The sequence below is a fragment of the Odocoileus virginianus genome, chromosome 9 (genome assembly GCF_023699985.2).
Source record: "Odocoileus virginianus isolate 20LAN1187 ecotype Illinois chromosome 9, Ovbor_1.2, whole genome shotgun sequence".
NCBI lineage: Eukaryota > Metazoa > Chordata > Mammalia > Artiodactyla > Cervidae > Odocoileus > Odocoileus virginianus.
In genome coordinates this window covers 21,787,279-21,811,354 of record NC_069682.1, presented here as the reverse complement: position 1 = coordinate 21,811,354, position 24,076 = coordinate 21,787,279, and the positions used below count along the sequence as shown (strand labels likewise).

The 24,076-nt window shown below is 44.3% G+C and overlaps 1 protein-coding gene, 1 long non-coding RNA gene and 1 pseudogene across 2 annotated transcripts in view; 1 reads left to right on the top strand and 2 right to left on the bottom strand.

The window, feature by feature from the left end:
* The window catches only part of LOC139036576 (uncharacterized), a 176,345-nt gene that overhangs the window by 63,189 nt on the left and 89,080 nt on the right, over positions 1-24,076 (top strand). The gene's annotated exons all lie outside the window — the stretch shown is intronic.
* LOC139036574 (large ribosomal subunit protein eL33 pseudogene) lies at positions 183-9,620 on the bottom strand (annotated as a pseudogene).
* MSRB2 (methionine sulfoxide reductase B2) lies at positions 1,374-23,876 on the bottom strand. The gene is made up of 5 exons (XM_020869182.2): positions 23,693-23,876; positions 16,032-16,132; positions 9,565-9,641; positions 3,229-3,376; positions 1,374-2,249 (listed from the first exon to the last, which is right to left on the bottom strand). Exons 1-5 carry the CDS (start codon positions 23,808-23,810, stop codon positions 2,145-2,147), a joined length of 549 nt encoding a protein of 182 aa, XP_020724841.2. The 5' UTR covers positions 23,811-23,876; the 3' UTR covers positions 1,374-2,144.

Sequence of the window (24,076 nt, the reverse complement as noted above, 5' to 3'; positions counted from 1 at the left end):
GCAGACCAAGGAATTATTTGTTAATTTATAAATATGTATTAAATTTATTAAATTATAAATTATTAATGATAAATTATTATTTCCATAGGCAGCAGGAAATTTCTGAGGTGACTAGAACTAAAGGGGACAAGATTCTTGCATTAGTTTTCTGTTGCTGCTCTACCAAGCAACCACAGGCTGGGTGGTTTAAGACACATTTATTATCCTGCAGTTACACAGAAGTCTGAAAAGCGTCTCACTGGGTTATAAAACAGATGTCGGCGGGGCTGTGTTCCTTTTGGGACGCTCTAGGGGAGAAGCCATTTTCTGGCCTTTTCCATCTCCTCGAAACTCTTCCCTTTCTTGAGCTCATGGTTCTCTTCCTTCATCTTTTTTTTTTTTTTAAACAAAAGCACAACAGGACAAATCCACACTTTTACTTATTTTCAAAAAGTTTAAATCCTCGAAGGGTACAGCATCACACAGATTCTGTGTCCAATGGCCTTAGCAGGAAGGTTACTTCAGAATTTGGCACGAACCATGCCACTGTTTCCATGAGCTCGAGTTATCTTTCCCCAGATTACTCTGGGTTTGTTAGGTTTTCCACCAGGAGTTACTGTGTTGTTCCTTGCTTTGTACACATAAGCACATCTCTTGCCTAGATAGAATTCAGTCTCATCTTGAGCATATATACCTTCAGTTTTTAGGAGAGCAGTGTGTTCCCTTTGGTTCTGTAAACCCCGTTTATAGCCAGCAAAAATGGCCTTGAACTATAGCCTTCCAGACATATTTGTCGTTTTAAAAGTCCCGTTCCCAGCAGGCCCCACTTATTTGCCCCCAAAGTTCAGCTGCAGGAACTCCACACACCTCCACAGGGTCCTCTTTCTTCTTCTTTAAAGCCAGCAAAGCAGCATCTCTCTGACCCCAGCCAGGAAAGGGTCTCTACTTCTAAGGACTCAGGATTAGAATGGACCATCAGAGAATGCAGGATAATCTATTTCCTGCATCAAGGTCTTTAATTCATTCATACCTGCACAGTAATACAGAGAAAAATGGAACACTTAAGCTTCTCTGTCCATAAAGTCTCAAAGAAAATGATGTAAATGTTTTCAGTAACAAATTATTCAAAACTCAATTTGTAAAAAACACTTAAGTTGCTATTACCATTGATGTAACCAAATACCTACTACCAGGCGATCTAATTATTTTTTGGCATTTGATTCAGTCACTTTTATAAGAGAGAAAATTCACAGACGTAGACAAAAAGGAAACAAATTTTAGTAAATATTTTATTTGGACATTTTAAAATTTAACTTTGTAACCACTTGTACTCATTATCACTGAAATCTAGCAGATTCCCCTTGAAATTTAGTTGCAGGTAGAGAGGTTGGAACTAGAATGTTCAAGACACTTTATTAACGTTTTGGAAAAAAAAATCACGCATCCCATGGATCTCCAGGCGTGCTCCCGAAACCCACCTTGTCCACAACCTTCCTCCTCCTTTCCTCAATGCCTCCTTCCATGCTGGAACTGTGGAGTACTCTAATGCCATATTTTCCTTCCTCTTTTCACCTGATCTCTCACATGTATATGTCTGGGAAGAACTTAACTGCGATGGAAAGTTCAGGGTCGTTTTGTAGAAATTCTTTTTATTTTTTGGTTTATCCATCTGCCTCCAAGCATCCCTAGAGAGTCATGTCCTCCAGTCCAGACAAAGCCCACAGAAGTCGATTTAATGGAAATAGTTGTCCCTCTGTCATTTTGTGTGAAGTTCTAGTCAAAGCCAGAGCCAGGGCTGAGTTGACTCCAAGTAGTAAATTAGAGAAGGTGTGGTTTGCGTGGTGCCAGCGGCGAACTTAAGCCTTGGTTTGGTAGTTAACAAAACTACCATTCACAACAGGCAGTCATTCACATCGGGCTCACCTGTGGCTCAGAGAGTAAAGGATCTGCCTGCAATGCGGGAGACCTGGGTTCGATCCCTGGGTCGGAAGATCTGGAGAAGGGAATGGCTACCCACTCCAGTATTCTTACCTGGAGAATTCCATGGACAAGGAGGCTGGCGGGCTACACCTCATGGGGTCACAAAAAGTCATTCACATAAGTTCTGTGAGTTGAATTTGGAAGTGAGGGAGTGGCGAGGGAGGGAAGGGGACTTTTGGAGGTGGTCAGTGTTTCCTTGGCTTGAACCTGAGCGCCACACTGTTGATGCAGAACCTCTGCCCAGCAGGCCCAGGTCCATCAGGGAACACATGGCCGAGGTGAGCTTCACACTGCAAGGAGAGCAGCCTCTGTCATCTCTTACCAGGGACAAGGCTCTTTAAGTAAAAGCCAGACAGATGAACCCCACATGGCGGGCCCACTCGCATCTTTGACCTCAGTGTTGGGGGAAAGTCTATTGTATCAGAATTTGATTCAGGATGTAGAGCATATGGGGTGGTAAATAGCTCTCTACTTATCAGTGAGAATGTGAGCAAGTGATTTAACTTAGGCCTTGATTTAGTCATCTATGAAATGGGGATGATAATTATACCTACGTAACAGAGCTGTTATTATGATTCATTGATACAATCCATTGGGACTTCCCTGGTCCCAATGCAGCGGGCCTGGATTCGATCCCTGGTCAGGGAACTAGATCCCACATGCCAAAACTAAGACCCAGGGCGGCCAAATAGATAAATATTAAAAAAAAAAAGCAGTAGCTCAGTTTCTGAGTGAGTGAATCTTGTAGCCAGTATATTATTATTGTTTTTTTCACTGAAGACAAGACTAAGCTACATTTATCTGCTTACAAAACCAGAACATTTGAGCACCCAAAGATATCAAGTTGAATCTGCTGTCTGGATTTAAGCCACTCTCTCTGCCAGGCTCCCAGGAGAAACAAGCCCCGATGTCACCTTTAGCACCGCTCTGCTCTGCTTGCAGGCGACACTCTGCAGAGTGGGAAGGGGGCAGAGAGATGCCAGCCACCCTGGACCTTCCTGCACAACAGAATGTGAAGGGCCAGCTCTTTCTTTCAGACCCTCACTCACTCCCATCTCCGCAAGGCTAGAACCAGGCAAGGCTCCTTCTCTGGTCTGCAGTGCCGGGAGTGATGGGAGACAGGAACCGTCAGCAGCTCAGGAGAAACCCAGAGCGCTTCTGTGATAAAAGCGCTCCTGTCCGTAACACCAGGTGTGCAAGGACAAGTGAGCCGCCCGCCGCACTCAGGAGGCACAGGGGAAACAAAACACAGGAAACAAAGACGCCCACCTGCTTGCAGACCACCTCTGTGCGAGCCAGTCCCAGTGAGGCGTCCGCACGTCTCAGGATCCCCGTGTTACTCTCATCAGAGCCAGACGTCCCGTGAGCCTCAGAGAACGAAGGCCATCCCGTGCCGGAGCAGAACTTCTTCTCAGAGCTGTGTTAGAAATCACGACACCTACAGCTGTGCAAAGCGCTATGAACAAAGAGCACTGTGTGCCCCAACCCACGTCTCTACAGAGCACAAACCGATTCCCTTCTTCTCTGCCAGATCTCAAGGCCAGTTCTCTGAACCACAGGGGTCTGCCCAATGCACCTCCACCACTCAAGATGCTGTCTCATCACGTCAAAGATTTCTTGTTCCTTTGATGTTGAAGGCATCCCTCTCAAGCTTCGACAAGGACCAAAAACACGAGGAGCTTTGTGAACTGCTCCATGTTAGGAAACAGATTAAATGCCCTTGTTCGAAACGCAGGGAAGGGGGAAATCGAAATGAAATGAGTGGTCAAAGGGTTTAGCATATCATGGGTTCTGCGAATCAGAGAAATGTGAGAACTGATGAAACAGCCGTGCTCAGCCACAGGAACTTTTGGTTATCTGAGCACAGAGCCTGGCTGCCTTTGGGGGTTCAAGAGTTGCCTCTGCCACTTCTTAGCTGTGTGAAATTGAACAGGCTGCTTACCCTGTCCAAGTCACAGTTTTCTTACCTGTAACATGGGGACAATAACATCTACATTATAGAGATGCTCTGAGGGCTTAGGGAGCTATGCAGAGGAGCACGTAGTGATTAATAAGCCTGGGCACCCAGACTCATCACTGCAGTGCAGTGACCTTCCCGGGAAAGCCCTACAGGAACGAATGATGCTGGGGGTAGGGGGTGGGGAGGACAGAGGCGCCAACAAAAGGAGGAGGAGGGCAACAAGCAAATCTACTCATCAGAGACCCACTCTCTAAGTACTTTGTTAGGTGAACTCATTTTCTTTCTTTTTAAAAAAATTTTTTGGCCACACTTTGCAGCATGTGGGATCCTAGTTTCCCTAACTAGGGATTGAACCTGCATCCCCTGCATTGGAAGTACTGAGTCTCAACCACTGGACTGCCAGCGAAGTCCCCAGAGATGAACTCCTTTACATCATGCTAGAAAAACAAATTTCAGAAATTTAAATGGCAGGGAAATGGCTCTCTCTATCTGAGGGAGAGACAAGAAATGAATTGTAAATTCTGCAAAAAACAAAAACAAAAACCTGAGTGAAAAGAGGGGCAAAGTGGCAAATAATCAAACCCCTAGACTATGAGCACAGAAGGAAGCTCAGTTTAGAGCACAAACCCAGCAGAAAGAGTCTAGGCTAAGTCAGTGACTCAAACACTGATGGGTCTTGGAACCCATCTGTTACTAAAAAGTTATCGAGAATCTCTGAGAGTTTGATTTACATGAGTTGTGCCTATCAGCACTTAACAAATTAGAAATTATGAGTGAGAGTTTTAAAGACATTTATACATTGAATTATTTTTTAAAATAATAAATTCATTATAGGCTAACACAACCTATTGTTACAACAAATTGTTACAACCTATTGTTACAACAAACTGAAACAAACATTTAGTGAGATGAGTTACACTGTTTTATAACTTTGCAAATCTCTTTTTAAAAAATTAATTTATTGGTGTATAGTTGTTTTACAGCATTGTGTTAGTTTCTACAGCAAAATGAATTGGCCATATATATACAAACGTTCTTTCTTTTTTTGGATTTCCTTCCCATGTAGGTCACCACAGAGCACTGAATAAAGTTCCCTGTGCTATACAGTAGGTTCTCACTAGGTATCTGTCTTACACATTGTATCAATAGTGTATATATGTCAACCCCAATCTCCCAATTCATCCCACCCCCGCTTTCCCTCTTGGTATCCGTATGTTTGATCTGTGTCTGTCTCTATTTTCTACTTTTTGCAAACCTCTTTAATGTCTAGCCTTAAAAAAATGACAACTGCATCTCCAGACGTGCTCATGCATTCAATCTGCTGCAACACTGTTCTGACTGAAGCGCAGGAAGAGGATGTAGTCTCTTGGACGTGTGGGTGTGTGCTAAGTTGCTTCAGTTTTGTCCGACTCTGTGCGACCCTATGGACTATAGCCCGCCAGGTTCCTCTGTCCATGGGATTCTCCAGGCATGAGTACTAGAGTGGGTTGCTGTGCCCTTCTCCAGGAGATCTTCCCAACACAGAGATCGAACCCAGGTCTCCTGCGTTGCCAGCAGATTCTTTACCGTCTGAGCCACGAGGGAAGCCCCGGTCTCCTGGATACATAGTTAGAAAAGAAAGCACCTCGAAGAGCCCGGCAAGATCCTGGGAACTCGGGTACAGCTCTGTGGTTGACTTCTGAGAGCCTGGGGTGTGAATCCGGGCTCTGGGATGTCTGTGCGGCCTTGGCAGGTTATTTAACCTCGTAAAGTCTCTGTTCCCTCGTCCACAGAATAGTAACAGCACTGTTACCTCACAGGGTTGCTGAGGATTGACTGAGATGCTTTCTTCATTTAGCATTTTTACCATCGTGTTGGACACATGGTACCAAGTTAGTGGTTATAATTTTAAAAATATCATTATTATTGGTAGTAACAGGTATCCATGAAATTTGTGCAGCTGTGGGTCCAATTAGAAGTGTCTGTACATTCAGACTGGGGCTTCCTAGGTGGCTCAGTGGTAAAGAATCTGCCTGCCAATGCAGGAGGTGTGGGTTCGAGCCCTGGGTCGGGAAGATCCCCTGGAGAAGGAAACGGCAACCCACTTCAGTATTCTTGCCTGGAAAATCCTATAGACAGAGAAGCCTGGTGGGCTATAGTCCACAGGGTTGCAAAGAGTTGAATACAACTGAGCACGTGTGCACACACGTACATTCAGACTGGATTCTCTGCAACCCCTTTTCTTTTCCAAGGGTTCAAAAATATACATCTGAGCCACTTTGGTCCAGGGAAAAACATTTTAAATATCCTTTAATCATAGCTTTTTCATCCTCAACATTATATATAAACTAGTGATCATTAAAACAAATCTGATGGAGAATTATGAATATAATAATTTTTTTAATGAATGAATCTAAGACTAATAAAAAGTCATTTAAAACATTTTATGGGAAACAATAAACTTTTATTGATGCAATTAACAGAATCTGGAGATTTTACCAGGTAATATGAGAGGCCCATCATATATCCTTTAAGAGGGCAAACTTAAATATTAAGGGCAATTAGAAATTGCAATATATATATTTAAATGATTAGCAGATTGTAAGACCCGCCCTTGAGAAACTAAAACTATTCTAGACCATCTTTACTCTTAAAGGGAGTAAAGATATATATCATGTATACTCTTTAAGGGATTCCTTTTATTTAGTTTTATTATATGTTTATTTGCTTTGTTTTTGTCATTGCTTCTAGAAACTCCATGGCCCCCAAACCAGCAGCAGAGGCATTTGGTAATAAGTGACAATTCTCATGGTAGAAGAATTCCCATTCATTTCAAGGAACAAGAGCACAGAAAAGGTTAACAATATTACCTAGTTCCTACAACGTGTGGGATGCCAGGATATTCTGTAAAAATGGAACTAACCTCAGGCTCTCAGATTCCTTCTATTCTAAAAAGATTTATGACTGTGAAACATGTGATCTCACAGTAGATTTTAATAAACACATCCAGAATTGGAGAGGAGGAAGGAAGGGGAATAGAGGAAGGGGTCAAAGTCACATAATTCCAAGGTTAATGAAGTGACAGTCTGGAGTCCAGTGCTCTTGACCTGGAAACCCTGGATCAAATGACTCTGAGTTGGAGAGTCAGCAGCTCCCCTGAACCGTACTGGTTCAGCTTGAAGGGAAGTCTGAAGGCAGCAAGGAGCCCGGTGGCCAAGTGGCTGTGATCCCTCATCCACTTCATTTCTTAACTGTTTAGTTTTGATTGACTTTTCACCTCCTTTTGACTGTGTGCGAGTATTTGAAAGGATGTTCATTTCTTCTCTACCCCTGCTCTCTATTACTGAGGATGGAGACTGGGGACAGGAAGAGAGGGAAAACGAGAGGCCCAACAGGAATCCTGACAGTTATCTCCCCTCTTGAATGGGAAGCACTGTCAGGAATATAGTCTTCATTTACAGATTCTCATTAATTAGAAGAGATTTCTTAGGCATTCCTCATTATCAAAAACACTTTCATGTATGAGGCCCTAAGGCGGCTCTGTCTGTGAGAATCTCATTGCTGACATGTATCCGGTGTTTGGCATGTGTCAGGCATTGCTCTGGTGCTTTCATGTGTATTAACACATAACTCAGTTACTCCTCCCAGTAGCGTCATGAGCTCAGTACTACTAACATGCTCATTTTACTGGTGGAGAAATCAAGGCACAGAGGGGTTAAGAAACTTGCCCAAGGTCACACAGCAATTAAGCCAGGATGTATATCTACAGACTTCACCACTCTACTACATTGTCTCTCTTATAAACAAACACATCTTTAAGAACACAGAAGATTCTAGAACATCAAAGATTCTTATGAATACATTCTTATTTTTCTCAGACTAAGCTTCAGGAGGAAAAAAATAAAACAAATTCCAAAGTCCTTAAGAAATGAAAATGGAAACTGCAACTAAAACTAAGTGATTAAAAAGAAACAAATAGGTTGGCAGATTGGCAGGTCAATAAACTGGCTACTTGTTGAAAGGGCTTTTGAAGACCTGGCTGGTTTTATTAGTCTTGGCTGCCTTGGGGATGGTCACTCAACTACCTTAATTTGAACTAGCATTGTGCTAATACAGTGGCTACTGCTCATGGTGGTCTCTCACGTTTAAATTACCGTAAGTAAAATAAGATAAAAAATTCAATTTTTTAGTCACATCAGCTACATTTCAGGTGTACAATAGCCACATGTGGTTAGTGGCCACCAAAGTGGATGGAGCAGATATAGAACATTTCCATCACTGCAGAAAGTTCTACTGGACAGAGCTTTTTGCTCTGGTCTCTCCAGTCCCTCCCTGCCCCAACACTCTGATTCCCCAACAGAGCCTGCAAGGTGGGTAGGAAAATAGTGTCATCTTTACAGGTGCATAAACTAGAACACCAATGAAGTCAAAACAACAAAGACTAAAATGTAGGAACATGCTCTGGCAAGGATGACAGTCAGAAGCTAGAAACAGAACCTCTGGCTGCTGACTGCACAGTCACAAAGCCATCTTTTATATGTTCACAACACAGTTTGGCTAAAGGCAGGTTGGCCATCTCAAGGTCCCACCTCTCCCCCTTTAAACAGAACCAAAGGTCAAACAGTAACTAATGGTTCAGAAATATGCGTGCATTTTACCATTCCCAGCTTCCCCCAGGCCATCTTCTCAGTCTGACTGCCATCTTTGCCGTCTCTTCACCAGCCACTGACAGAGTGAATGAATCCTGGCGAAGGCCTGCCCTTCTGTGAGCATGAAGGAAAATCAATCCTAATCGTTGCTCATCCTTGCAGGCGGGGTTTGACCTTCCAAATTTAGCCCCCATTAGCAGCCAGCAGCCCAGGAAAGCCCAGTCTGCTGAAAGCCCAGAGCACATAATGAAGCACTGCCTAATGGAAGATTCACAGAGCTGGCTTGATTTATATTTTATTCTAAACCAATTTAGGGTTGATGCAAAAGAAATAAAAAACAACTTTGAACTTCTGAAAAATGGGACTTCAAAGATGTTTTCCTTTCCTCTTCATCGAATCTGCTTTTTTTAGACTGTTTCCTGCATGTCTAAACAAAAAAGCCTTTGTTGAGAGATTTCAGATCCTGATTGACTTAAAAGAGGCTTTGAAATCAAGGGACAATTAAATTTACTTTTAGCTACATAGAAGGGGCATGGTATTCACTACTGTCAAGCACTGTGGGGAATCTATCCTCATAAAATTCTACATTTCCTAAATTAAATTATAAACCCATTTTTCCCTGGGAGAGAGACAGTTTTAATCACATGGTCAAGCAAATACCATTATGGTTTAGATGTCTTTAAATACTTTCCCAGGGAAAAAACTAATAGCTTTATCTTAAGGTGCCCACCAAAGTTTTTTTTGGTTTGTTTTTTCTATTTCTTGCGGATACAGAAAGAATAATCAAGACAGGCAAGAATCTTCAGTGAACAGCCCTCCTTATGGTAACCAAGTCAATGGGGAAGGGCAGTGAAAAACATGGTATGCATTGGGTTGGTCAAAAAGTTTGTTAAGATCCTATGGAAAAACCCAAATGAATTTTCTGGCCAATCCAATATTTATCCAAGGCCCCAAAAGACAGAGCAGTATGAATTTTGAGGCTCACTCTCCTTTGGTACCTCTTGGTCTTTATCTCACCTGAAGAGTGGGCTGTCACAACAGACACAGTGATACATCCCTGGTTCCTTGTTATTCAGGTAGATCCCACTGAAAGGCTGAAAGTAAATGAGATATATTACTGTTCAGGTTTCTCATAACACCGGCGGACATGATTCAGCAGATCTAAATCCAAGATTAAGTTCTCCAATGAAGGAATTTATGAAGGAATTTTTGTACTAATTTGACAAAGTGCAAGTATCACTGGAGAGAAAATTACAACGGGTCCAGTGAAGCAGTCTGCAGGCTTGTTTATGGCCGACCTTTATTGTGCCAAATATTAAAATTATGACATTAATAATGCTTTGTATTTATATAGCATCTTTCATCCAAGAACATCAAAGCCTGTGGAAAAGCAAGAGAATGGGCCTCTGGATTGTGTTAGATCTCAGCCTCCATTTCAGAAGTTAATACAACAGGAATCTAGTCCACTGACTAAAACACTCTGAAATCTCCAATTAAAGACAGGATATAGATATATTAAAAAGCAAGAAGGCTCAGGCTTCCCTGGTAGCTCAGGCAGTAAAAAGCAAGGCTCAGTGAGATTGGGGTTGTGCCTTTAATATGCTTCACGTGGTGTTTAGGATACTTCATACTGAATAAATGCTAAATAATGAGCGAGATTCTCCCAGTGTCTAAGTTACTACTTAGATGAAATTACCACATTAATTGTGGCTTAGGGAGTTTGCAGGTTCTGAGAAGAACAGGAGACTTGAAGCAATGAGTGAGCCAAGACTACTATATATTTTTTAAAATGTTATTTGGTAAACTGATCTCATTGTTTGGAACAACAGCAACAACAAAAAGACCATTTTTTGCCCAATTCCATCTTCTCTATCAAAGAAATTTCAAGAAAGAGAAACTGTTGCATGAGCCTCCTGTGGAAATCCACAAGCAGTGGCTGGTGGCAGGCACTGTCCTATTCTTTGGAAGAGAAGCTGAATACGGGATGGGTCACTGAGTCTCAGAGCTGATTCAGGAAACAAGCGGCCTCTTCAGCCCTCTCTAGACAAATCCCCAGTCAAATGGTCACATTCCCTGTGGTAGGAGTAACAGCACATTTTCAGGGAGCAGCATAACAGTCAATTTCAAATTAACCTACTGAGCCCACCATCTGGGCACACTTGGATGTTTTCCCTCTTTAAAAATCCTAAATTTGGCTGCAGACATCAAACAGTGGTGAGCTGGTCTTTTTCTGGCTTGTCCCCTCGAAGGCTTGCACCTCACGCTGGCACAAAGGGGTATCTGGAATGAAGAGGAAGTTTCGCCTCCCTCCCACCTGGGCTGAATGAGACAAACACACCAAAGGGCTGCCCACATGTGAAGCTGATCTAGAAATGCCTACTTTTGGGATCCGGACAGCCTGCTAATATTCACAGTATAATGTTTGATATTGCAGGGACAGTTGGACAGAGGAAGTGACAGGGAACTGGTACCACAACAAGTAAAAAAAACAACAACAAAAAATCAGACATAAAAGAATCCTTCGCTGACATATTTTACGACATGACATCTCTCCTCTGCCTCCTTGACTGATTTCCTGCTGTCCACCCTCATCCTTTCTCCTTAATTTTATACAAGTCCTGTCATATTATTTAGGGCCACACTCAGCTTCTATTTCACTCGCTCATTCCAGTATTACTTGAAAACCAAGTGTGTATCCAATGCTGGACTGGGTACTAAGGTTGCAGAGATGGAAAAACAAAACAGAACCAAACTAACCCACGCTTCCTGCACTAGGAATTTGCTACCAAGTCGGGAAGAGATGTGAGCTGGCAGTGGTCACACCATGTGACCGTAGTTCTGATGGGGAGGTCAGCAGGGAGTGGGGGGTACCACTAGTCCCTTTATTATTAGGGAAGTTTTCATGAAACCTTTCTGGACCAGGTAATATTTGAGATGTCTGAGATCAGGGTTTTCTTTTTCTTTAACCTCTTATCATCATTATTTTTCATTGCATGGCTGACTGGTGTTTATTACAGGAAAATGCCAAGACACTAAAGTGAGTTTTAAAGGATGAGGAGGAGTTAATCAGATAAAGGAGTTAATCAGATAAAGACATTTCAGACAGAGCAGCCTGGGCTGGGCTCACAGAACAGAGCAATGTGGAGAAGGAAGATGAGGTTGTTGGAAAGGCAGGGAGGGCCAGATCATAGCAGCTTTAATCAGACGATGCTTCTTGTTGTTGAGGCGCTCAGTCATGTCCGACTCTTTGCCACCCCATGGACTGCAGCACACCAGGCTGCTCTGTCCTTCACTATCTCCTGGAGTTTGCTCAAACTCAGGTCCATTGAGTCAATGATGCTAAAGAGTTTAAGTGCCATCTTACTGAAAATGGAAAGCCGTTGGAAACTTTTAAACTGGGTGTGCACACAATCAGAGCTGGTTTTTAGAAGGAGCACTCAAAGGACAGTCAAACAGCCACCAGTTCAGGCCTGGATTTAACTATGGCAAGAACAGTGGAAATAAAAAGATGAGGACGGATTTAAGAATTGTTTTGAAGAGAGAACTGAAATGAGTGACTGTACAGGGAGGGGGTCAGAGTCAGAGGCAGAATGACTTTCAAGATACCCCCATCCCTGGGTTTTCAAAATCTATCCTATGGACTAAATGTTTGTGTTATTTAGTTGATAAGTCATGTCTGACTCTTCTGCAATGCCATGGACTGCAGTCCTCCAGGCTCCTCTGTCCATGGAATTTTCCAGGCAAGAATATTGGAGTGGGTTGTCATTTTCTCCTCTAGGGAATCTTCCTGACCCAGGGATTGAACCTGTGTCTCCTGCATTGCAGATGGATTCTTTACTGCTTTACCACGGGGAAGCCCCTAAATGTTTGAGTATCCCCCCCAAATTCATGTTTAAGCCCTAACCCCCAAGGTGATGGTATTGGATTTGGGACCTTTGGGAGGTGATTAGTTCATTAAGGGTGGAGCCCTCCAGAGTGGGATTAGTGCCCTGGGAAGAAGAGACATGGGAGGGATGACCTGTTTCTCCACCACATTGGGACACGGCAAGAAGGTGACCATCTGCAAACCAAGAAGAGAGTCCTTATCAAACCAAATTGTTTGGCACCTTGATCTTGGATTTCTCAGCCTCCAGAACTGTGAGCAACAAATGTCTGTTGTTTAAGCCTCCTTGTCTGTGACATTCTGCTAGAGAAGCCCAAACTGACTATGACTATGTGCGCACCAACGCCGCCTTTCCCTCCTCTGATCTTGTCAATACCACACACCTGTTGGAAACGGATGAGACACTTAAGTGACTTGCAGGTTATTTCACAGAGAACTATTTACAAAGATGGGGACAGGGCCAATGGATACCAGCAAGGGAAGGTGAAGCATCCCTAGGCTGGTGACCGAGAACACACTATGGGGCACAGAGTGGGCAGAACCCATGAGGCCGAAGTTGGAGGGGTGGGCTGCCTGTGGGGGTTGGGGGCGGGGAGGCTGCAAGCTGTGTGGGAGGAATGCAGCCCCAGGGGACCCTCGATGCATGTTTTTCTACTGTGTCCTCTGAATTTGCTGGCATCTCCCAGGGGCCAAAGCAATCAGGAGTCAAGAGGGCAAGGGAGCTGCTTGGCCTTCGCAGAGGTTCAGAGCAGAGTGAAGCACGTGGATGGCAGATCTGGAGAGCAAACAGTAACCTGCACAAAACCTAGCTTCTACTGACATTTGACTTTAAAAATATATATTTATTTATTTGACTGCACTGGATCTTAGTTGTGGCACATGAGATCTTTAGTTGTGACATGTGAACTCAGTTGTGGCAATATGGGATCTAGTTCCCTGATCGAACCCAGGCCCCCTGCATTGGGTGTGTGGAGTCTTAGCCACTGGACCACTGGGGAAGTCCCTGATATTTGATTTTTAGTTACAGCTCAACTAGTCTGTGAACCCCCTTGTCATACCTGGCAGAGGGCTAGCAGGTTACTGCTGCCCAACAAAAAGCACATGCAACTGAATTCTAATTTTGAGTCACCAAATAGAAGGCTGAGGTGTTTCCCTTCTCTTTTCTTAGCCTCATGGAGCTTATGGAGGCTTATCGTTCTGCAGCATTCTAAAAAGTTACATGTGGAAATGAATCAACTGAAAGGGATTTATAACATTACTTAAAATAATGGATGATGCTCATTTTGTAAAATGGCCAAATGCAAAGTATATCACACCATCTGTTTGAGGATCCCATGTATTTATTCTCCTAAACATCTGGCAGCTTATCTCCAGGCTGCCATTTCCAACTCCAAACCCTGTGTGGCTCTGTCCTTCAGAACAGGACTGACTTACAGTGCTCTGGCAAGACACACAACTGCTCAGGGAGTCACAGGTAGGTAGCTCTCTTGTGCTATCTGCATAATGGTTAGTGTAAGTGTCTTTCCTGGGCTTACCTGGTAGCTCAGTGGTAAAGAATCCATCTGCCAATGCAGGAGATGTGGGTTCAAATCCTGCATCAAGAAGATCCCATGGAGGAGGAAGTGGCAACCTGCTCCAGTATTCTTGCCTGGAGAATCCCATGGACAGAGGAGCCTGATAGGCTACAGTCCATGGGATTGCAAACAGTCGGACACGACTGGGCACACACACACATAAGGAGTACCTACCTGCCCTATGCTGGGCTCTTTTCCAGGCACTGGAGACGCAGCCATCAACAACACAACTGACCAGCTAAACAACAACAACAGTCTCTTTCCAAGGGAAGCCTTTATTAAAATCCCACCCACAGGAAGTTTTCAAAAATATCAGTATTTCACCAGAATCTATGGAATCTTCTAATCTATCTAGTGACTTTGGCATTGGCAGTGAAGTTGAAGGTGGGACCATGATTATATGGCTCCAGCACATGGACAGCTTACCTGAATTTTGCAGGGACTGCTAACTTCAAAGATATAAATATCCTACAACATTCAAAACCGCTGTGCTGTGGTCCATTCTAGGGGGTCGGCTTCACAAATGAAAATACCTACTGCTGCTGCTGCTGCTAAGTCACTTTACTCGTGTCCGACTTTGTGCAACCCCATAGACGGCAGCCCACCAGGCTCTGCCGTCCCTGGGATTCTCCAGGCAAGAACACTGCAGTGGGTTGCCATTTCCTTCTTCAATGCATGAAAGTGAAAAGTGAAAGTGAAGTCACTCAGTTAAGTCCGACTCTTTGCAACCCCATGGACTGCAGCCTACCAGGCTCCTCTGTCCATGGGATTTTCCAGGCAAGAGTACTGGAGTAGGGTTGCCATTGCCTTCTCTGGAAAATACCTACTAACCTGCCTCAATAGCTATTTTCCAGTGGTCATATTTGGGCTTAAGACAAATGGCTTGCTGTGAAACGCAGCATGGTAAAAATGGTACTATACCGAGTAACCATTGAGGGCTGCTTTCTCAGGAAAGTCAAGAAAGATGAGGTTATTGAAGACAGTTTCAGTAATACGTCCCCCTCTTGGCCTGCAGTCATTCAACTGTCCCAACGCTTGATTTTTTTGAGCACCCGCTATCTGCAGGGATATATCATATGCTAGGATGGCAGGTACTGAGCAGGGAAAACCCAGCTTGGGGCTGGGGAAAGGCTTCCCTTTGGGGGTTGAGATTGGGGCCAAGAGCTGAAAGGTGGGTTTGAATGAGTTGGAGTTGGGGGAGGACACAGGGTGAAAGGGCCTGAAGTGGGGAAAGCCCAGGGTCTTGAAGCTGAACAAGGAAAAGTAGCCAGATCTGAGGATGGGGGTGGGAGGCAGGGACCAGAGCTTTAGGGCCTTGTTAGCCACTTTTAAACTTTCTTCTTTTACTTTGAAAACAAGAATTTAGAGTAGGGGGTGATGTGGTCAGATCTGTTTTCAAAAGATCTCTTTGGAGGCAGGGAAGAGAATGGCGAGGTGAGGAGCAAGGACAGCTGTGAGGAGCACAGCTGAGGCAGCTGCTTTTGACCCAGGGATGGTGGGGCCTGGACCAGCCTACAGGGGAGAGTGGCGGAGAGAAGCAGGGTGATGCGAAGGTCATTTAGGAGGCTGAGTGGGTGGACCGGCCACCGGAGGGCAGTGTGTCCAGAGAGAGGTTTCTGGCTTGCATAACTGGATGGATATTCATGGCCAGAGGGTAACAGTGGAGGGTGCCAGATTAGTAGATAAAATGATGAGTTGGTTTTTTTTTTTAATTGGAGCCACCTTATAGTATTGTGATGGTTTTACCATGCGTCAACATGAATCGCCCATAGGCATACATGTGCTCCCTCTCGCCTGAACCCCCTCCCACCTCCCTCATCCCTCCAGGCTGTCACAGAGCACTGGCTTTGGTTCCTCTGCTTCATACATCAAACTCCCACTGGCTATCTATTTTACATATGGTAAGGAGAAGGTGGGATGATCTGAGAGCACAGAAAGTAGTTAGGTTTCGTAGTGAGATCGATTCCAATTTGTCATGCACCACACCCAACACATCTACTCAGAAACTGTAGATGAGTGTAGCTTACCGGCTCCGTCCCTTTTTCTCTCGTGACGTGGAACTGCTCTGGTGTCAGCTTCTTTTGCCACTCACTCTTGGAGAGAGCCGGCTGACGTTTTGTAAGAGACCCTGTATTGTTAAACAGGAATTTCAAAAAAATGAAAACAGCAGTGAACACTGAGGTTAACTTCCTTGGATTTGTATATGACAATTTAATTATTTCCCCAAAGAATTAGAGTCATGCCTTCACTATAGATATTTGTATTTTAATTGTTTCTTTGTATTTCATTGCATTGTTTAGAATCTCAAAATCACAACTCTATAAGAATGTATTTAATAGCAGTGGTTGACAACTGCAAATTATTAGATGGGTGCTATTGGCTTCAAATGATGTCTGATCAAGTTACAGCTTTTTATATATTTCTACATTATTAAAACATATTTTGCTTTAAGAAAAAACCCAGCAAGGCACAATGACCTTTTCTTGCTAAGCCTCTCTCCTGAAGTGCACCAGTTGCCAACAAAATACACCGTAACTTCCCCTCTGCTCCCACCATTTCCTCCTTCACAGAGACCAGAAAGCTCAGGTACAAAATGCTTTAATTGACTCATTAGTTTAGTAAGAGATGAGTAATAAGCAGAGAGCCAGTTTTCCAGTTGCACTGGGGCACAGAAGTTAAAGAGGTGACTGAAATATGAAATAAAGCAGAATAAATTCTCTTTGGTTTGCTAAGGGTAGAAATCAATCCCTCTTCCATTACTACATTCAAAGGAGTATTTCCTGTCAGGATACAGGTGGGAGTAGCTGACAGACTGGAGAGAAAAGATTGTTGAGCCAGTGGGTTATTAAACCCTCTTCCTTGCTGGTTTATAAAGATATCTCTGATTTTATTAATCAAAGAAGGTCTCTATTAAAAATTCTTCTTATGTGAAAAAAAGAAGACTCCTACAGCACACATTCCTGAAAGGGAAACTGAGACCTACCATAATCTATGATTGGGCTTCATGGTTTTTATCCACTTGTGTCTTCCTTTCTTTTGCTTCCTACAGTTTCTATGTTACTTTTATTCCAATGAGTATAAACAATGTAACTAGGATAATACTCTCTTTGGCCAAAGGGGAGGGGGGGCGGCAGAGGTGGGAAGTCTAACATCTATAATGTTCTAATCATCCAATGTTAAGAATATGAAAGGATCATATCATCTGCACACCTCAACTTACACAGAAGAAAACAGAGTAGTGATCGAAGGCTTTATTAGGAAGGTGGCATTTTGGCACAGAGTTGAAGGAAATGAACAAACACATCAGGTGAGTACCTGGAAGACCACTGCAGGCAAGAGAAGCAACAGGCTGGGTGCGTGGCATGTCCTATGAACAGCAAGGAGGCCCGAGCGACTAGGGAGGAGTCAGCAGGGAAGGTTAGTGGAAATGAGAACAGACAAACAATGGGGGCCAGATCACTTAGGGCCTTGAAGACTATTATTTCAATCAATCAGTTAAGGCTGAGCTGGGTCTTCGGGGCTGCGCTGGGTTTTCTCTAATTGCGGTGAGTGGAGGCTACGTCTCATTACTGTGTGGGGGTTTCTCACTGCAGTTGCAGAGCTTGGGCTCTAGCTGCATGGGCTTCAGTACTTACAGCACATGGGCTCGGGAGTTGTGGTGCACGGGCTTAGCTGCTCCAAGGCACGTGGGATCTTCCCAGACCAGGGATCAAACCCGTGTCCCCTGAATTGGCAGGTGGATTCTTAATCACTGGCCCACCAGGGATGTTCAGGCCTTGAAGGCTTTTGTAAGAACACTGGCTTTTGCTCTCAGTGAGTTTGGAAGGTAGTGGAAGGTTAGCAGAGGCATGGAATGAGCTAACATATTTTAAAAGAATTAGTGGCAGATGTTCCAAAAAAAAAAAAAAAAATGAAGCAGGGTAAAGGCTGAAGCAGGAGAACCATTACAGAGGCAGGCCTTTACCCTGCTTCATTTTTTTTTTTTTGGAACATTTCCAGGCCAGCTCTGAGAACTGTGGTAGTGTATGTCATGGCTGCAGTCTGATCATGTTTACTTCTTCCACCTGGTGGGGGTTTCAGTCTCTGTAATTACAGACAGCTCACAGGCTATGGCTCAGAATATTATCTGTATCCCTGGCTGAGAGGCAGAAACCTGGATTGGGGTGGCAGCAGTAGAGTGGCTTAGAAGTGATCAGTCGGTGGACGTGGTCAGATGGTAGAGCCGGGGGATCTGCTGATGGGCCGGCTGTGGAGGTGAGAGAAAGCAAAGGGTCGAGGGTCACAAGCCAAAGCTTCTGGGCCCTGGAAGATGGGGAAGACTTCAGGAGGAGTAGGTTTGGAAAGCTAATTTTGAATTTGTTAACTTTTAAAATGCCAATCAGGTATTCAAGTGCAGGTGTCAAGTAGGCAGTTGGCTATATGGATACAGAAAGGGAGAGGTCTAAGGTGGAAATGTTAACTTTAGGATTCCTCAGCTTGAAGCTGTTTTTTACCTTGGGGGCTGGAAGATCCTCAAGTCAGTGAGTGTAGACAAAACAGAAAGGCCTAAGGATTGTACTCTGAGGCTCTTCTCCATATACAGGTTGAAGATACATGGAGGCAAGCAGGGAGGTGGGAAGGAAACTGAGATGCAGTGTCCTAGTGAAATGGAGCAGGACCCTATGGTCCTTCCCCAACATGTCTGCCTTTTGTCTGTGAAATAACTTTAGTCAAAGAATAAGTTTAATCATGAACTTCCCTGGTGGTCCAGTGGCTAAGACTCTGAGCTCCCAATGCAGGGAGCCTGGATTCAATTCCTGGTTAGGGAACTAGATCCTGCCTGTCACAACTAAGATCCCAGAGTAACCAAATAAATAAGTATATTAAACAAATAATATATTTAATCAGTGAAGTGAGAAAATACAGAAACAAAAGAAAACAGTCAAATGGGACAAAATAATAATAATTTAGTCATTAAGCAAAGTCAAGGACTTTTAGTTCCTTCTCAAGGGATACAGATAATATTCGGAGCCATAGCCTGTGAGCTGTCTTATACTGAAACCCCCACCAGGTGGAAGAAGTAAACATGATCAGACTGCAGCCTTCACATAAGCTGCCAGTTCTCAGAGCCGGCCTGGAAATAGGAACAAACCTACCCTGGAACTGAAGATGAACTGTCCCAGAAACAATGAATGACACTGATGAGATCACCGCAGAAGCAATCTCAAGACTGTCAGAGCTGACTGTGCTGTTTCAGCATGTAGCCCCCTCGCATCACCGACAAAAGCTCTTGGGCACTCAAGGGAGGTGGGGGAGTCAGCCTTCGGACGGGAGTCCTCTTCACCCCTGCCCCGCCAAGCCCAGGTTGCTGGCCTCTGAAATGAAGCAACCTTTCCACCATTCTCGCCTCTTTATTGGCTTTTGAGCAGCGAGCAGCGGGAGACCCTATTTTGAGTTAGACTTTTGGGCTCTCATCATGGGACCGCTGTGCTCTCGCAACACCTGGCTCGCGAGATTTCCCTGAGCAGTGCTGCGGCCATGATGAGGCGCCAGCGGGGCTGTGAGGAACTGCTGCTCTGGGCTTGCTGGCCCCAAGAGGGGGCTGTGAGGGGACATCCCTAGCAGCTGCCGAATCCGTTTTGTTTCGGGGATCCTCCCTGTTTCTCCGCTGCTCGGCACTGGCTGTCAACGTACGCTTTTCTTCGGTGGAATGGAAACATGTGTCTGGATGAGCTGACGAGCTCCAAGACCCAGTAAGTCAGTCCACCGGGGTGCAGCCGAGCTAACTTCTCTTTGAGCACGAAGTACTATTTGGTTATTTCGCCAATTGGTTCTGACATGGGTATGATGTCCAGGAGCATTTGTGTTGGAGACTCTGTATTGGTTATTGTCTTGAAGGATTAGTGACAGTTCTGTCTTCTGGTGTGTGAGTGTATATTCCATTTGTGTGATTGGTATCTTTCTTGTCTTTTATAAAATGGGAGATTTGGTTCACTTTATTTGAAAAATTTTAGCTATGAGATTATGATTAAAGAAAAAGAAAGATAATTTTTTCAACAACATATGACAACAGTATCAGACTCCAAGAAAAAAATGGGTTAAGATAAAACTCTTCTGAAATTCCAAAACTGGTTCTTTTTGCATATGCAGTTATGAAATATGTCTGTAAGTCTGCCTTATGTAAAGTGTTGGTTTAACAGTTCAATTACTTTTTTGGGTTTTTTTTTAAGGCTTTAAACGGTTAAAAATTATAATATGTAATTAAAGTTACTGAAAATGACGAGGGAGCATTTCAGTGTGTAAAGCAAGTAGGATGCGTGTTGTTGGTGAGAGAAGGTATAAAGAATGGAGGTATTTTTTGTTGAGGAAAAATGATGATAATAATTTTGTCTTGGAGCTAGTTGTGATCTTGGAGGGGAAAGCAGTGAGTGGTTCTGAAGAGAAAACTTAGTTTCCTGCCCAGGAATTGAACCTGGGTAACCTGGATGAAAGCCAGGAATCCTAGCCAGCAGACCACCAGGGGCAAGAGGTTAGAAGCAAAGTGGTCCTGCCTCTTTCCCTCATTTGAAAGCAAGAATGTTTCAAGGAGGCAGAAACTGTAAAAACAGGTACAAAGTTTATCATTAGAGTACACAGCACAGTAAGTGGGAGGGCATACAGATAAATCATTTGTTATTTAAGACAGAAGAAGAAATACACAGCTGGAGAGAAGGGGCATGGGTACCCTCTCTAACGAGGAGGAGAGCATAAGAAGTAAGGCAGAAATACACACCCAGAGAGGAGTGTGGGTGTCCTGAATGAGAAGCGCAGTAAAAAGGTGATTTAAATCCCTTTATTGGACAGTCCTTCCCCATATTTTTGGAGAAGGAAATGGCAACCCACTCCAGTATTCTTGCCTGGAAAATCCCATGGACTGAGGATCCTGGTAGGCTACAGTCCATGGGGTCACAAAGAGTCAGACAGGACTGAGCAACTTCACTTCCCCATCTTTGTTTACATTTGGCCAATTATTACTTTTTTTCACAACTGACTGGTCCTTGGACTCTCCCCATGATAAGTGCGCAACTTTTTGCTAAGATGGATCCCATCGCAGAGGCCTGGGGGTGATGTCCATGTTTATCATAGACCCCCAAGAAGCCTTCCTGCGCCTGTATAGACAGGGAAGTTTTCTTTGACCTCAGGAGTTGACACCTTGCCTCTGAGCCGAGCTCAGTTTTTGCCACTAGCTTTGTCACTGGAGGGTCTGGGTGAGAAAAAAGCTTGAATTTTATTCCATTTGACAAATACCAGCTGTTCAGCCCAGGGGCCTATGTATCTCCTGCCTCAGTTGTTTCCAGATGGGGACAACTCATATGGATACAAAAAGTGATAAAAGGTTTATGAAAAAAGGGAGCTTTGAGAAGAGTGTTATACTTGTCAGGAGTGATTAAGATTAGACTGGATTTAATTAGGTAAATATACTTTGTTATTAATAGTAAACTGGTATAAAAGTGGAATTTGGTTTTCTTTCTCCTTGTTAAGAGATCAAAACTTTCCTGGAATATTGAGGTGCTTTTGACAACAGATTGTGAGTTTCTTTCTCTAGCTAACTTTGAGTATCCCAAAGGGCCTATAGGCATCTCAGAAGAAATGTTAAAGTAACTAGGATTATTTAGTATGTTAAATTATATGGAAAACATTTGATTAACTTTCAGGTTATAATGCTGAACTGGGTAAGAAATTTAAAGAATTCTAATGGAAAGCTATTGTTTTGCTTCAAAGCATATTTTTGACCCCAACGTTTGGAATGGAAGTTATCACAGAGTATAATTACTTATGATGTGTACCACTGCTGGTTTTAAGCTTACTGCTAAAAGTATGTACAATGCTTGTGTGACAACTGTATATAAGTGATAAAATGTATCGACTATAAAATGTCTCCCTGTCAGCATATCTCTGTATTTGTTGTCTGATTAGTTTTCCCTCAAGGTGGATAATTAAGTCCATAGCATAGGGTTAAATATAGCTACACTTTTATCCTTTCCATTCATTTATGTAATTATAACTAATGCTTATTGTATACCTACTAAGAACCAATATTGTGATAAAACATGTTTAGTTTTTTCATTTATTCTGTGTAATAACCCTACTATTATCATTATCCTTATTTTATAAAGAAAAAAACAGGCTTATGCATACCAAGTTCAAGACATGCTCAAAGACACACAGCCAGTGGGTGTGGCAGTCAACACTGAAAGCCCTTAACCACAAAACTATTACCTGCCTATCATTCTCAATGGTTGCCTACTAGTTTGTTGAATTGAACTTTCATGGTTTACTTAAGCATTCCTTAACTGATAGACATTTGGGTTATAGCCAGTTGCTCCTTCTTAAGAGTAGTGCTGTTAAAAGCATCTCTGCACATATAACTTTGTTGTTCTTTTGAATTATTTCCTTAGAATAAATTCCCGAGTGGGTGTCTGATAAGTGAGCAGTTCCTGTTAAGTACTGGTGTCTGGCCAAATTTTAATGTTGCTGAAGAACCTCAGATTCCAGGGCAATTTATTAGGCTGTTTCCGACAGCAATAAGTACAAACATAAAGGGCAAATTTCCGCTGAAACCACCACCCTCTAAAGGGGAATGAGGAGGGCTCCAGCCCAGAACTGTGATGCCTGAACCACCACCTGTGGTTCTCAGGAAATCTACGCGTAGCACTGAGTAGGCAAAGAACAAATAGGAGATTGGCTGACTAGAGACACCAGGAGGGGTCTTAAGTACATGACCCCAAGTCATATTTGATCAGCTCCCATTGCACCCTGCCAGGGCTTTTATTTATTTAACACTACATTTTGAAATTTTCAGGGGATAAAAAGAATTCCGAGTGACTGGGTACATTGATAGCACAGATATTTATGTTTAAGTATCTTCAATGGACACATAACAATGGATTCCAAGATGGGCTAGCTGGGGCAGTTGCCCAGAAAGGCAGTCAACACATGGCACTGTGTCCCCCAAACTGGACATGAAATACAGTGCCAGCTGACCCAAGATCCCACTAGAGTCCCGTTTAGTGACTCTGTACTAAAGGATGACGTGTCAGCGTGCCCCAGTCCCACAGAGCAGCCGAAGCTATGTCGTAGAAGAAACACACTTTTCCCCGGTTTGTGTCACAGCCACTGACTAACGATGGTTATCAGGTTAGAGGGGGGAAGGGATCACGAGTCCCCACGTTCCTCCTGGGTCCTGGAAACACAGAAATAGAGGTCAGGGAGCAGATCCACAGGCATGCAAAGTTAGAACTGCCTGCTTCTGAGGCGCGGAAAGCAGCAGGCATAACTGGACGAGGGGGACAGTGTAACTAACAGAGCAGGGGTGGCTGCAGCAGAGAGCGCTCTGGGCGGGCTGCTGACCCAACACCGCCGTCTTTCACCTGGAAGCCCGGCTCCAGAGTACATTTTGTACAAAAAAAACAAAACAAAACAAGTATGTGTGCACGTGGGAGGAGAGGACCTATACTTTTCCACAAACCCTCATACGGGTCAGTGACTCCCCCGCCCACGCTCCTGCAAGTTTACAGCCCGCGGTGCTTAGATGGCAGAAGGTGGGCAGGCGGGAGCGCCCCGACGGAGCTTCCCGAGAACGGACGAGTCAGGTCGGGGCCCCCCCGAGACCCGGCAAGCGAACAAAAATCGAAAGCCGGGAGGTGGGGGCGGGGCCTGCGAGGCCTACCTGCTTGCGGGGATCCAGCACCTGCGCGGAGGCCGCCGCAGTCCGCTCGGCCCCGCGCAGCCCACCCGGGTGCCTCGCGGAGGGGAAGGCCCCGCAGAGCTCGCAGGAGGCCCGCCATGACGCTGAGCGCGGCCGGGCGGAGCCCACGCCGCGGCCCCGCCCACTCGCGTAGAGCCCGCCCCCGTCTTCGAGACTCGGCTCCGCCTCTTTTCCCCTTCCGCTCCTGTCGGCTCTACAGCCACGACACTCCGCCCTTCTTTACCTTCCCGAGCTCCTGCCCCCCTACTCCTCCCCTTCCTGCATCCCTCCTCTTAATCCCTTTCTGCTCCTGTGCCTACCTGCCTCCCCTTGGCCTTCTTTGGTACCCTCTGCTCACGTAACCCT